Source organism: Mauremys mutica, chromosome 16, assembly GCF_020497125.1.
Source record: "Mauremys mutica isolate MM-2020 ecotype Southern chromosome 16, ASM2049712v1, whole genome shotgun sequence".
Taxonomy (NCBI): domain Eukaryota; kingdom Metazoa; phylum Chordata; order Testudines; family Geoemydidae; genus Mauremys; species Mauremys mutica.
The window spans coordinates 17,596,076-17,610,704 of NC_059087.1; the positions used below are offsets into that span (position 1 = coordinate 17,596,076).

General features: G+C 40.1%; 1 protein-coding gene across 2 annotated transcripts; it reads left to right on the top strand.

The window, feature by feature from the left end:
* Positions 1–24: 24 nt before the first annotated feature.
* On the top strand, positions 25–13,643 carry UFD1 (ubiquitin recognition factor in ER associated degradation 1). Of its 2 annotated transcripts, none has more exons than XM_044990358.1 (12): positions 25–373; positions 1,596–1,728; positions 2,468–2,500; positions 2,951–3,072; positions 3,448–3,578; positions 4,197–4,269; positions 5,389–5,457; positions 6,208–6,273; positions 6,773–6,820; positions 8,929–9,017; positions 10,884–10,965; positions 11,961–13,643. In XM_044990358.1, the coding sequence occupies exons 1-12, from the start codon at positions 371–373 to the stop codon at positions 12,033–12,035; spliced, it is 924 nt and encodes a 307-aa protein (XP_044846293.1). In that variant the 5' UTR covers positions 25–370; the 3' UTR covers positions 12,036–13,643. The 2 variants fall into 2 exon arrangements, with proteins under 2 accessions (XP_044846293.1, XP_044846294.1); XM_044990359.1 differs by having other exon boundaries at positions 1,596–1,702.
* The last annotated feature ends 986 nt before the right edge of the window (positions 13,644–14,629 follow it).

The following is a 14,629-nucleotide window of genomic DNA, read 5'->3' on the forward strand; positions in this document are numbered from 1 at the left end:
ATTTACTTCCTCGGTGGGTGCGAGTCTCAACACGTTGCATTCTGGGAAATGTAGTTTTGTCGGGACAGTGGGCCAAAACCCCCAAACATTTTTCGCTCCTTTGCTAGCGATGAAAGTGCTCGTTGTTGCTGACCGCATTCACCGCTGTGAAACTAGCACCACGCCTGTAGAAATTAAAAGTCACCCTGAGATAGAGGGGCTGGGCTAAGGGTTTCCCCCTCCCTGCCTACCATTTCCCTCAGACAGACGGTTTCCTGTGGGGGAAGGGAAGCAGCCGCTGTATTGATCGTTCTCCGAGCCGTCTAAAGGGGCTTCTCTGGTGTCCCTTGCTGAGATCTCTGAGAAAGGGGCAGGAGCAACAGCCGTCAGGATGGTAAGTGCCTGACGGGGCCCCCGTGTGGGTGTCTTAGAGCTGGGGGAGAGCCGGGGAAAGCTGCAGAGTCACCCTGGCTGGATTGTTTACACAGGCAGGGAGGCACCAAACACCCCACTGCTCTGCGAGAGGTCGGGGTTTGTCCCCCTGGCTCTAGGGCAATGGGGGGCCCTTCAGGGTGTCTGTCTGGGACATATGTAACGTCCCTCTCCATCCCCCCCAGCCCTTCCTCTCAGAGGGAGCCAGCTGAGAGAGGAGAGATTTTTAAAGCCCTCTCTGGAAACCCCCCCCCCCCAGCAAAACCTTTGCTTCCAAGTAGGGTGACCCGATGTCCCGATTTTATAGGGACAGTCCCAGTATTTGGGGCTTTTTCTTATATAGGCTCCTATTACCCCCACACTCTGTCCCGATTTTTCACACTTGCTGCCTGGTCATCCTACTCTCAAAGAGCAGAGAATGGTTTAATAAAGCCCCCCCCCCCCAATTTAGTTCCCCACTCACTCACAGATGGTTACAGTGTGAGGTATGAGTAGTAATATATGGCATAATCTTAAAGAGTTTACAATCTGAGGCTCCCCCATCCCTTATCCTGTGTGATCCTGGGCATTTCCTGGGAGGTGCTGACTCAGCATTCTCCCCAGCCTTTGGTTTACAAGTGAGGATGCTACACCATTGGATACCTAGGAATGATTCTCTCTCAGCGATGATGAAGACTTCAGTCTGTGTTTATCCATAGGCTATGTGCACTGTCATCTCTTTAATCATTAAAATAAAAGTGCAAGGGTACAGAAATATCCTTCTGCCACTCCTGTGTTGAATATCTCTTGTCCTGTGCTGAAGAGTTAAAGAAATGACAATCACTTGTATTCCTTGTATTTAAATTAATAATCTGTACTGTACACTCGCTGCAGCACTGCGCAAATAAGTGTTTTTTAGGATGTGTATGCTTATTTCATATTGAAGTCCATGTCCGTTCTACAGTTTGTAGAATCAGTCAAAATTGATTGTGGTGGTAAATTACAGATGAATTTTCACTTTCTTATTTTATGTGTTTCATTGATACATATATATGCCTAAACCATATTTATATTAGGAAAAATAAGCACACAGCATTGATTACAATGATTGCATTGGAGAACAACCTCCTGAAAATCTTAGTCTGCAGGTGTTTTAGTAAAGTGGATCGATGTTTGCTAACACACTGTCATTTTTCCTCCCCCAGTTTTCTTTTAATATGTTTGATCATCCAATCCCCCGGGTTTTCCAGAACCGCTTCTCAACCCAGTATCGTTGCTTCTCAGTGTCCATGCTTGCAGGACCTAATGACAGGTCAGATGTGGAGAAAGGCGGGAAGAGTATGTGCATGTTTTATTTTGAATAATACACTGTTGAATGCTATATGTGAATGTTCAGTAGTATTGTTTATGGCAGGTGGTTGCAGAAACAGTATAAGGCCACAAACATATTGATGGCTTTGTGACTTGAGTTAAAGGGGCACTCTCAGATTAAATAAATACTCTTCTCACTTTAATATTGTTTAATTGATGTTGGAGTTCCTGATTTATCTACAAGTAAATTAGAAGGCCCATTATTTTTAAAAACAAATGGCTTTACCTGTCACTAATAAAATAAGCCATTTAAGCAAATAAGATTTAAAAATCTGCTGTCCTCGCCATATATGTTTTTTCTTCCTCTTTAGGCTTCACTCAGCTTGAATAAGGAGAATAGATTTGTCCGCTCCACTTTCAGGCTCCCATATGTTAGTCCAATGCTGTGTTTGAGTTGTCAGCACTTTGGTTGTTTAACTATAACCAAATAAAATGACTTTTGGGAAACATTTTTGTTAGTGTATTAGGTTTTGTAAAACTTTCTAACTTATCGCATTTGCCCCACTCAGAATCTACATTTTGAATTAAAACTACCAGATATTGTTTGTCTACATTGATTGATTCCAATAGATTTTGTAGCTCACAAAGTCGGAACCAGGGTAAAATGCTGTCTGCCAAGAAGGAATGATAAAACTGTACACTGCATTTGCTTTCCGTAGCCATGATGTTCCTAATCTTACTGTAACTTTCTGATTAATTTCTGCAGTAATTATGCCACCATCTGCCTTGGATCAACTCAGTAAGTAATGTTTATTCTACTGTAAGAACACTAGAAATATTGTGCTGTATATATGTGTAGGCAAACATCAAAAAGTGCTTTATGTATCCATTAAGATGTGGTTTAAATCAAGATATACCAGGAAAATCGATATTGAGGGTAAAAATTGTATGTTGTTTGTTCTTTTAACATATTTTGTTTGTCAAAGGGTTTAATTTTCCCTTATCTATGCATAGTTCAGGTGCTAGGCTGACAGTCTGAGCTTTCTAGCAGCTGCTTGACACTTACATTAATGTAAGTATCAACACTTACATTAATGAAATGACCAGCCTTTATTTTTTTGATGGTTGCAAATAATTTGGTGTGTTTGCCAGGATATTGGCTCAGTTTCCTGCTAATGTTTAGTCTCTGCAACTTTTATAAATGTGCCATGAGTTTATAACAAATTGTATCTTTTTCCCCTTCTGCCAGGTCGACTTAACATTACGTACCCTATGTTATTTAAGCTGACTAATAAAAATTCAGATCGAATGACGCATTGTGGTGTGCTAGAATTTGTGGCTGATGAAGGCATTTGTTACCTTCCACACTGGGTAAGTGGCCTTACACCAAACTGACAGAATTTAAAGTCTAGGATTAGTGTGGTGTTGGTTAATATTAAAGTAGAATATTTGCTGAAATTGCATTTCAGTTGCACAGTCAGCACTTTTTAGTGTTTCAGTCACAGCTAAAGCTCTCCTCTAAGTTAATCAAAGTAAGTTGCTGCATGTACTATGTTGTTACTGAGACATAATAAAGGACCAAGTTTTTCCTGTAATTATACCCAGTGCAAACCCACAGAATTCAGGACAGAATATGGCCCAATATATTTACATATTCTCAAGGGACGTTCCATCTAAAAGTTACCTGTTTCTGTTGCATAGATACTGGTATAGTGTTCTGTCTTTGTCACCAATGTTTCTTTGCAGATGATGCAGAACTTGCTTCTGGAGGAAGGAGGCCTGGTGCAAGTAGAGAGTGTTAACCTTCAAGTGGCTACTTACTCAAAATTCCAACCACAAAGTCCAGATTTCCTTGACATCACCAATCCCAAAGCTGTGTATCCTTTCACTTCATCCCAGAGGAAGCAACAGAAGGGGCTTTGGCACTAGCTTACCCTAAACAGGGGAGGAAAGGGTGGGGCGGCTTTTCAAGCACTGTTCATATACTTCCAATACTGGCTTATTGTTACAAGTGCCACCTCTGAAAACTAAAAGGTAAGAGAATGGAATCTGGTAGGAGCCAGAGCAAGTGAGGAGAGATGTGAATTCCTTACAGGAAGTGTAGCATTCTTCTAAATAAAGGCCTACTGAAATGAGGCCAAATCCTGTAGTCCTTGCTCAGGCAAATAATCTTTGCACCAAAGAATAAAAGTCTAAGGTAGGGAATAAAGGATTTTTCCTTAAGATGACTTAATGAGAGCTTCTAGGTACTTGGCACATCTAAAAAATCAGGCCACTGCTTCAGGAGCCTAACTGTAGACTATTTTATTTTATTTTATTTTTTTACTATCTAGAGAACTTTATAAGGGATGTTGAATGCTTAATGCTTGTTAAACTGTCCGTGGTACTTACATTTTAAGTCACATGTAAGATAGACCTGGAACCAGAAAATATGAACTTGTTGATGAATATTACACTGAGAACAACCATACAGTTCTTCTTAACATAATTCAAAGATTAGAAAATGCTTTGAGAAACTTTGCTTGTCTTACCACCGGGGATGTTATTGCCATCAACTACAATGAGAAGGTACGGTATCTAATGTAAATAACACTGTCTAACTAAACCTGTGTGCAATCCCAGGAAACATAAATCCCAACTTTGCATATGTTTCGCACGGAACCCTAAAAAGACATTTATAGAATCACACAATTTACAGATACTCCCATTTGAGTGTCAGTAGTAGCTGAACACGGGACACACCATGTGTTCAGCTTAAACCACCACCCTGGTCCACCCATATTTCTGCACATATGCATAAATGGACATGGTGGGAGCTAAATGTCAGGAGCAAATAGACCCAGACAGGAAAGATGTAAGAGTTCTGAAAACAGCCACAGAGGGACTTCGGCCATCTCAGGGAGGCAGGTTCATAGGTGGGACCTTACCCAGGGCCTTGTGTACCCCATGGCAAGTAGGACCCAGATTTTCAGGAGCTACAAATGCAAAATTCTGTAGTAGCTTCACCTACATTTTTTTTTAAGAGGTCTTTAATGAATTCTGAGAATGAATAATGCAATCAGTTCAGTAGCCTTGGTGCTGGTCTTAATATTAAATTCTGAGCTCTGACCCCTTTGATTACTGAACAACTTTGCCCAGAAGCAAAATTTGAAAATGTAAAAGTACTTATTTGCCAGGTTTCGGCTCAGCTTGGATAATTTATGGGTAAATCATAAACCATTTCAGACAAAAGATTATTAGGAGCAAAAGGGATTCTTAGCAGCAGTCAAACTATAAAGGACCATTTTATCATAAATTAGTACAAGACCGTACATATCTCCTACCTCACCCCAACTTGGAGCTGTTCTTTGGAAACTGGAAGTCAGGAGATTCAGAACCAGATAACTGGGCTCTGACCAAATAAATCCCTCCAGCTCTATTGAGGGGCAATGAAAATCTCTAATGTGGAAGAAGTCTTCCATTTTGAAATATAGTCATGATGGTGGCACCCAGAGGCCCTGATCTGATTGAAAGCCTTGTTGTGCTACATGCTGTACAAATCACAGAGGTAAACACAGCCCCTGATCTGAAGAGCTACTGTTAATTGAAACTAATGCTCTCTGGTGGGAGAATTTTGCCCAAGTTTCTTTAATCATTAATTTGCATACTAAGAGGAACGGCTTTATATTATACATGCTCCTGTTTCAGATCTACGAGCTTCGGGTAATGGAGACCAAGCCTGATAAAGCTGTGTCCATCATCGAGTGTGATATGAATGTAAGTTGAAGTCTTTGTGGCAGGATCTTTATTTTCACTTAAATTATTCTTTTGAGAAGGGGCATCTGACCATGACATTTCTGTAATGCAGCATTATCTATGCTGTGGGAAAGGTGAGCATTCAATAATACAGATCCTGTAACCATAAGTGAGTTGCAAGATGAAGGCCACAGGTCATATACTAGGGTTGCCAACTCTGACTGAAGCTATTCTGGGAGATTTTTTCCCCCCAATGTGAGGTAATGTCATGTTCTTAAAATATCCTATTAAAATCTCTTGGATTGCTTTCAAAAGTTACCAGGAATCTGGTGATTCCAGGCCAGTCCTGGAGGGTTGGCAACCCTATCATATGCCCGGAGGTTTCTGAAGTGCCTAGAATTCCTGTAGATCCTTACTTGCTAATTGTTCTCTTGGGCACTTTGTTTTATGTACTTATGAAAGATGCTGGCCCATTTGACAGCCTGGAGACTGAAAAGTTAGAACAGCTGCAGTGTGATGTTCCATGCTGCCCTGCCAGCATGTTACAACCATGTGCTGGAGAAGCACCCTTCAGAGATGAGTCTCCCACATTCCAATTGTAACACTTTTGCTAACTGAGCTTTTTTTAAAAGATCCGTTCCCTCTAGTTCAAAATAGAATGGTAGAGTTTGTAGAGATTTTAGGGATGGTATATGATGATGATAATTTAAAAAAAAAATGTGGATCTGTTTAAAAAAACAAACAAACAAACTGTTCTTGCTATAAAAACAGGTGGATTTTGATGCACCTTTGGGATACAAAGAACCAGAAAGACACACACAACATGAGGAGAGCACAGTAAGTTAAGTTCCTTCTTCTTCTCTACAGTGTATTCTCTCTAGTTGCCTTCTCGTCTTACTGTGGCTGTTATGGAGCAAAGCTCACTAATGGAAGCCTCTTTCTGAAAAGGTCTTGAGATCAGACAGTTCAGCCATAAATTTTATTTCCAAGATGCTCTTGCCTACATTACCGCACCCTATGGAGATTGTTCATGTAGAACAACCTATTTCCAGGACAAAAACTTTGTCAAAAAAATTCATGTTCAGTGAACTTTATAAAATACCTGTAAAAGTTCCATTCTGTAGGAACATCAAAGAGTCCTATGGCACCTTATAGACTAACAGACGTTACATCTGTTAGTCTATAAGGTGCCACAGGACACTCTGCTGCTTTTACAGATCCAGACTAACACGGCTACCCCTCTGATTCTGTAGGAAATCCATGAAACCATTCATGTTAATTTTGCATAACACAGAATGAATGTAATGAAACAGCTTGTTTCTCCTCTGCTTACTAGGATGTTGAAGCAGACCACAGTGGCTATGTGAGTGACCTAGGATTTCGTGTAAGTATCTTCTTTTGATCTGGTAGTGTTGAACACTCAAAGCTTGTGGGCAAATCTATCAGCTGGGAAGGTGAAAACATATTCCCCACAACTGCACAAACCAGTTCCTTTGCTCAGGGCTTCTCTTTTACTTAGAAACAAAGACCCAGTGTCACCACCTCACAGAGGTTTGTCTTAGCCCTCATCTCAGGGCTTCCTAGCCTTTCCCAGATGAGACTTACCCCAGCCAGCTCCTGCTTGCTGTAGGTGTTTCCTTCTCAGAACTTCCAGGTGTGACAGGCCTCTTTCCTGGGCTTAGGTCCTCCTTTCCTGAAGCTAGGCTGCCTCTATTTGTAGCAGATGCTGCTTACAACATGTAATCCCATGACAGCCTGGCCTTGGAACACTGAGATATGCACATGCACCCTAGGACCAACACTAGAGCCCTGTGATTTTCACAAATATGAAATAACACAAAATAAAATGAAAAACATACAAAATGAAAAACTCATCCTGGAGCTGCTGTGCCTGTGGCTCCTATCCCACAGGACAGGATCTGGCTCCCTGCGCCGGGCATTGCAATCTGGTGCAAGAGATCACAGCACCATTCAGATTTGGCCCAGCCACCCTTCTATCATGATTTGAGTGAGTGCTGATGTGACCTGGTGCATGGGGTTGCAGCACTGCTCACGTTTGGCCCGTTCACTCTTCTGTCATCATGTCGTCCCCAGAGCGGGCAGCTGGGCCCAGCCCTGCGGGACGGGAGCCACTGCTGCAGGGTGAGTGCAGGGTGGGCTCCCTCTGCAACCCCCCCTTCCCACTGTCTGCAACCCCCTGCCCCAGCTCAGGACCTCCCAACCCCTCCGGGGGCAAACGTGCCATCTCCCCCTCCAGCGTGAATTAAATGAAATAATACAAAACTATTAAAAAAAAATCTTAAAAATTTATTTAAAAAATAAATAAATCACAGGGCACTAATCACATTGTTGCACGTCCCAAACGAAATCTGTAAGATTCTGTGTAATACGTTCTCACTGCAAGGCATTTTCTCAGGAGTTTCTGATGTTAAAAACAGCAGTAACTTGTGTTCTGAATCCATAGTAAATATTACCACTCAAGACTCCGATGGCTTGTGAGTAATGGAAGTAACACTTAAGTATCTAACAGTACCTGAGGGAAGTAAATTGTTTGATAAAATGTTATTGGGAGCACAAACTAGGCGTCCCTGGAGACTTGCTTAGCATTGGCACTACTGTCCAAGAGGCTTGCATGTCAATTACTAAAATTTAAAGTAAAAGTTTCTTCCCTTGTAAATATCATAAAATGATGGACTGACCTGTGAAACAATCATGCTTTTGTAGTATTCATGTGTTTAGCCGTTCTGAGATTCAGCCACAAACATTTTTAAGCCAGTCTGACATTCCATCCAGTAGTGTGCAGGGATCTGTGCACATTGTAGAACAGACCCCCATATATACTTTTACAGAGGTACTCGTGCAAATTGCATGCGATTAATAATGTGGGCAAATTTCCAGTGTTCTAAGCTAGGGCACAAATCCCAGCCCTATGAAAAATCACTGCCCCTGGCCTTCAGTCTCTGTCCCAGTCCAGTTGTCTAGACTCTGTACTGTAGTCACTGTCCTTTCAGTCAAGGAAGGGCAGTTTAGGTTGGACATTAGGAAAAACTTCCTAACTATCCGGGGTGGTTAAGCACTAGAATAAATTGCCTAGGGAGATTGTGGAACCTCCATCATTGGAGATTTTTAAGAGCAGGTTAGACAAACACCTGTCGGGAATGGTCTAGATAATACTTAGTCCTGACTTAAGTGCAGGGGATTGAACTAGAAGGTCCCTTCCAGTCCTACGATTCTATAAGCAGTCAATGCTTTTTGATTGGCTGGAGAGGTGACGGTGGGTGCTCTCTACTGTGCCTGAGGAGCCAAGTGATGGGAACTGAAATACCATTCTAAACTCTTGCATGGCAGTGCAGAATACTAACTCTAGTCCACTAGATAAGCACCAATCTTTGATCAGGCCTTTTTAAAAAACAAAAACACATGCTTGCAGTGCACTTCTTCAACAGTAAGGCAGAACATGTGTAGAAATGACTTTCTGCTTTGTACCTGTAGGCATTCTCTGGTTCTGGGAACAGGCTAGATGGCAAGAAGAAAGGTGTTGACCCTAGTCCCTCGCCAATTAAACCAGGAGACATTCGAAGGTTAGCCCATTTCCTTCAGGATTCTACAGGTGGAAGGTCAATGTCTGAGCAGAATGAATCATTCTTGATGTATTTGTCTGCTTCTATAATATCCGTGATATCCTGATTTCCCTAAATGTATTTGATTGCCAAATATGTAATATATGTTGCTTTGAGAGTGGTCAGATAAATCACATGGACTCAGATCTGTAAAGGTATTTAGATGTTGCTGCTCTCAGCATTGCAACGAACGCCTAACTGATTAGGAGCCCATATTTCATTTTCAGAAGGCATTTAGGCACTTGAGTATAAATCCCATCAACTATCGGTATAAATACTTTTACAAAACTTGTTTTGTTTCCTGACAGGATAACTGCACAAGCGTTTCTAAACAGGGCAGATTGATTTAATTCAAAGCAATGTAAATCACCAATTTTAATCAGGATTTAAATGAGCAAGCAGGAAACCTTGATTTAAATCCTCAGTTTTAATTGTGTTTTGCATCTGTACTTTTAGTTATTTTTCTAAAGAAAAGTTGATTCTCATAGAATGATAACCATTAAAACATGTTGATTTGCAATTATATATAGCCTTTACACTAAATTTGGTTCTTCTTGCTAACCAGGAGGCTATAGCTTAATTTACGTTTATTCACATTCTTCATCTTTACGAGGTTTTTTTTTTTAAATTTTTTTAGTATTTTAGAAAACTGGGAAAGATGCATTTCTTATTTACTAGATGATTTTTTTTCCCCTTGTGATTTGTATCAAGTTCTAGCTGCATGGAAGTTCAAACTCAATTAAAAAAGCACAACAGCAGCATTTTAATTTTTTTTTGTATTAAAAAACTACCTTAAAAGTGATGGATATATAAGAAAAAAGTTTATCAAAAGGCTTATCGAAACATATTTTACATTTAAAACTAATACATTTATTAAACAAAGGAAGTATTGTGTGTAGGTAAGGAATTGATGTGATTCTTTCCGGTCATATTTCCTTCAAAATTTTAGAACTAGTAGATCTTACTCTCTCACACCTAGTTTTATTCATAGATTGGAACAGGAAAACAAGTTTTCTTGCTTTTCAACTCCCAATTGGTCTCTCAATTTTGGATGAACTGATGTGATTGAATTAGTTGAATAAACTGAACTTAAGAAAATATTCTCTCTGCAACTGCAGAAGAGGCCACTGCTGTCAAAAGCTGGTTTAGCACTTCAACAAACTCTGGTTCCAGATGCTTAGCCAGTGATTTCCACCAATTCAATCGTTTGATTTTCTTTAAAACTTGGCAACAAACGTGCTACTTAATATTATTTTTTATATTTAATTTAAATTATTTTAGTCGATTATAGTGAATTTAGGCCTTATTCCGTTATCAATTTCAAAAAAAAATTTAAATAGATTTATTTTTAAATCGTATTTATTTTAAATAAAAAATTTCCAATTGAAATTTTAAAAAGTCAGTTTTCATCCACCCTGCTTCTGAATTAATACTCACTATAGTAATGGTCCTATGAAGATGTGTGCATCCAGCTTCGACCTTCGTTTTCCACATATGCTTGTACCAGTAAAATCTGATCCCTCTTGGAAAGTGCAGACATGATGCATGCACATGGCTGCAGACAACTTACCTAAAATAAATCGTCACAGATATTTCTTTACAACATTTGCTCAGCTCTAGTAAATAAATCTATGGTCTGAGTCTGATGTGCTAGCAAAATAATCCTAATGACAGCTCTTCAAAAGGAATGGTTAGGGTGAGACTCAAGAAAAACAAAACAAAAAACACCGTAGAGAATAGTCCTTGCTATTGCTTGTCACATTTATTCCCATGACAAGACTCTAAAGGTTTATTCAGTACCTTAATAGCTCAATCTTCCTTTCCCAGAGGAATACCCAATTATGACTTCAGAATTGGTAGGATCACATTCATCAGAAATTCACGACCACTAGTCAAGAAAGTTGAAGAGGTGAGTAGACCTCTGTACCTAGCCATATTTGTAGAGAACTTAATACAGTGAAAGTAATAGTTGTTGAAGGGGTCTGCATTGCTAGTGGGCCCCAGCTCCAGCAAACCTGCTCGAATACTACGCTTGTTGACTCTGATGCTGCAGACCCATCTTAGGTCAGAACAATTAAGAAAAAATATGCTAATGATAAGTATTATAAATCACTGAAACCTAATTTAAATAATTTTTTAATTACATGAGCAAAGTTCCCTTCATGGAAGGCTTTTTTAGGGAATATTGTGGTCCTTGATATGTGGCTTCCATTTAGCATGTGATCCCTTATCTCATGATAAATCTTCAACAGTGGGGACTATTAACTGTTGGGCCCTTCTCTTCCACCATAGGGTGTGAGTAACTCCTGTTCAAAGCAGTGGGAGTTATTTGGGCCCGTTTGTAGCACAGTAACTATTGTGCAGTCACCCAGGTTTGCCACTCAAAGTCTGTATGTTTTAGTGTGATGGATCTTAATCTCTTTTATCTCTGAAATGGTGAATAACAGTGTGGGGGGTTTACTGGCAGTAAAAATTAAGAGCTTCTTGCTGAGCATGATCAGATCCATTGTTTAGGCTCCCTGGCTTTGCCAATTCACAGCCTGTGATTGTTCATGGAGAACTTACATTTTAAAACCACTCAATGATATTGAATATTATCTACAGGACAGAAAGCTCTGATGTTCTTATTAGCTGACATAAAAAGGTGTGCCTTGTATAAGCCTGAAGGAGGAAAATATAAAATGGAAGTGATGCAAAGGGATTTTTAACTAAATCTACGAAAGGTCACTGAAACACTAGCAACTTTTGGGGAAGGAAACTGTTTTCTGTGTAAACTATGGATGTGAAATGTCAATAGCCAGTGCAGTAGTGCTTTTATGATGGAATGTTGTCTGAAGCAGGTCTTTGTTCAGTAATAACAAAAGCTGAACCTAAACAAATGTCTCTTCTCCCTCCTACATTCAGGATGACTCTGGCAGCCGGTTCATTGCATTTTCAGGAGAAGGCCAGTCCTTGCGCAAGAAGGGAAGAAAACCATAAGTTATGGAATCTTTGGCCAATTGGGGAGAATAAAATAACATTGCAGCGCATTGGACTTTAGTTATTGGGTTTGAGAGGAGGGAGGCTATTGGTCATATGTAACACCGGGACACTTTTGGCTTTGATTTTACTTTAAAGTCAAGTTAGCAATTTAGGAATTCTTACTTTTCAATTGAAAACTAAGCTCCAGGAGCTTGTAGTGGTTATTTTGTATTCTGGAAAGAGGGGAATTTGTTAGAGAAACCTAAGAAACAAAACCACCAAACTGTCAGTGTGTTTCTGCTGGCTCAATTCTGAAGCCTACATACTACTTTCATTGATATCCCCTATGAGGATGGTATCATGTTGCTCTGAGCTTGTTAATTTTCCTTGTACATTTGTTTACCACACTTTCAAACAACTTTTCCAATGCCATGTTCTCCACAAACCAAGGCACATGTTTAGGTGGTATAAGACCTCCCTGGGAGGACTTTGATCTGATCTTGTTTTCTTAGATGTTAAGTAAGAAACAAACCTAAAGAAGTCCCAAGCTCTGACAGAGAACCAAATACTTGCCTTGTCAGTTGTAATTAAATACATGGCTTCATACCTTTATAATAGTTAAGACCCAGCAATTACAAGTGAATCAGCAGCATGGGTATGGACGGTAAGGACATGGCTTCTTGTGAGTTGTGCTGGATAACTGAGTACAAATATCCAGCTCCTTCTTCTTTTAGAACAGGGGTGTGTTTCCCACATCTGACACACAGGGTCTTTAATCTTCTTTTCCTTTTCCTTTATACTGACATGATCTAGTGTGTTCAGCCTCCTAAAAATGGTGAAACTCTTCTTTACTCAGCTATGCCTCTTCCTCAAGCCTACCTTAAGGTAAGGCCCAGGGGCTGTCCATGTTTGATTACTCTCAAATAAAGCAACCGACATTTAAAAAAATGCTACGTCAGAAAAATCCACCGCATCCTGCCCTTCTCTAAAGCCAAAACACTATTCCCCTACACTGACCTACACCAAGAGCAAGTTGATAGAAAAACATGCATTTTTAAGGAAACTGTTTTTAGATAAAAACCATTCCACATCTGCTGGCCTGGGGGAGTTAGGCTACTACCTTTATCACTCCAGAAGTGAATCATAACAAGAATGGTGCGATCATCTGCCAGAACTGGCAACCTAGAAATATATAATAGACAACAGTGACTGATCATTCATAGCTGCCTACAACAACCTCCTTAATCACATATTAGAAATGAGATATATCTATTATGTCAAAAGCAAAACAACATTTATCTCCTCACAGTGACTCTCATTTGATGAGTAAGAGTATTGGTACCAATAGCAATGGATCTGATTTACACAGTTCAGGTCTGAAGTACCCTGGAGTGCAGCGATAGCTGGAGTTGGGGAGTTTGCTTTGGGCTCATCTCTGTTAGCCATGCCTGTTGCATTTATAAGACTTCTCAAATCTCCTTAGTAAGGCAGTTTTACCCTTATCAAAGGAGACCACACAATCAAAGGTTTGCAACTTGTGTGCGGTACATGAAAAACTTCATTTTAATTATAGGTTTTGCTAACAATTTATAATTAAGCATATATAATAAACATTATAACAAGTTATTTTGTTTGAGCTATAATTGCTTTGTAGTAAGTCTTTCCTTGTGGGGTGAATGTAACATCCCCTAGTGTGGATGCTGAATGTGTGCACTGTGGGGAAAACAGGTGTCAGGGGTGAGGGGAGAAGGCAGAAGGGCCCTTTCCCACTATATCAAATTTGAAGTACTTTGTTGAACAGCGCAATAGTGCAAAGTGCTTTATAACATTTGTTTAATCTTCCCTGGTGTGAACAGAGCTCCCCTTTGGGCTATGCAGTCATGTGGCTCCTCTCAGCTCTAAGGCTATTGCCCCTCATGGATCTTCTGGCCAAAGCATTATCCCCTATTTCTTAGTCTGTAGTCCTGTCGGTGATGACATCTCCTAACTGGTCTTCCTGTCTTTCAGTTTGGCAATCCTGTTTCCCAAGCTGTGGAGATGGGTCACTGGTGGTGATATGGCTATGCAGCAAATGGGAAGGATAAATGTCTTCTCAGAGCTGCAGAGGGAGTTAGATGACTCCTTGCATGTGTTACTTTGGAGAAGTAATTAATAAATGATCTGGAAATGGGAGTGAACAGTGAAGAGGAAAAGTTTGCAGATAATATAAAATTATTTAAGACAGTACCGTCCACCGTTGACTGCAAAGCATTGCAGGGGATGTCACAAACTGGATGATGAAATTCAGTGTTGAGAAATGCAAAGTGATGCACATTGGAAAAAATAATCCCAACTACATGTATGAAATTATGTGTTGTAAATTAGCTGTTAATCACTTAAGAAAGAGATCTTGGAGTCACCATGGATAATTCTCTGAAAACTTCAGCTCAATGCATAGCAGCAGTCAAAGAGGCTAACAGAATATTAGTAACTATCAGGAAAGGGATAGAAAAATAAGAGAAAATATCATAATGCCACTTTATAATCCTTGGTGCACCCACACCTTGAATACTGAGTCCAGTTCTGGTGGCCCCATCTGAAAAAGGATATAAGGGAACTGGAAAACATTCACA

Coding starts and splice junctions, on each gene's coding strand:
- UFD1 (XM_044990358.1), top strand. Junction 2,501..2,950: donor ATCTGCCTTGGATCAACTCA/GTAAGTAATGTT, acceptor CCCTTCTGCCAG/GTCGACTTAACATTACGTAC. Junction 3,073..3,447: donor TTTGTTACCTTCCACACTGG/GTAAGTGGCCTT, acceptor GTTTCTTTGCAG/ATGATGCAGAACTTGCTTCT.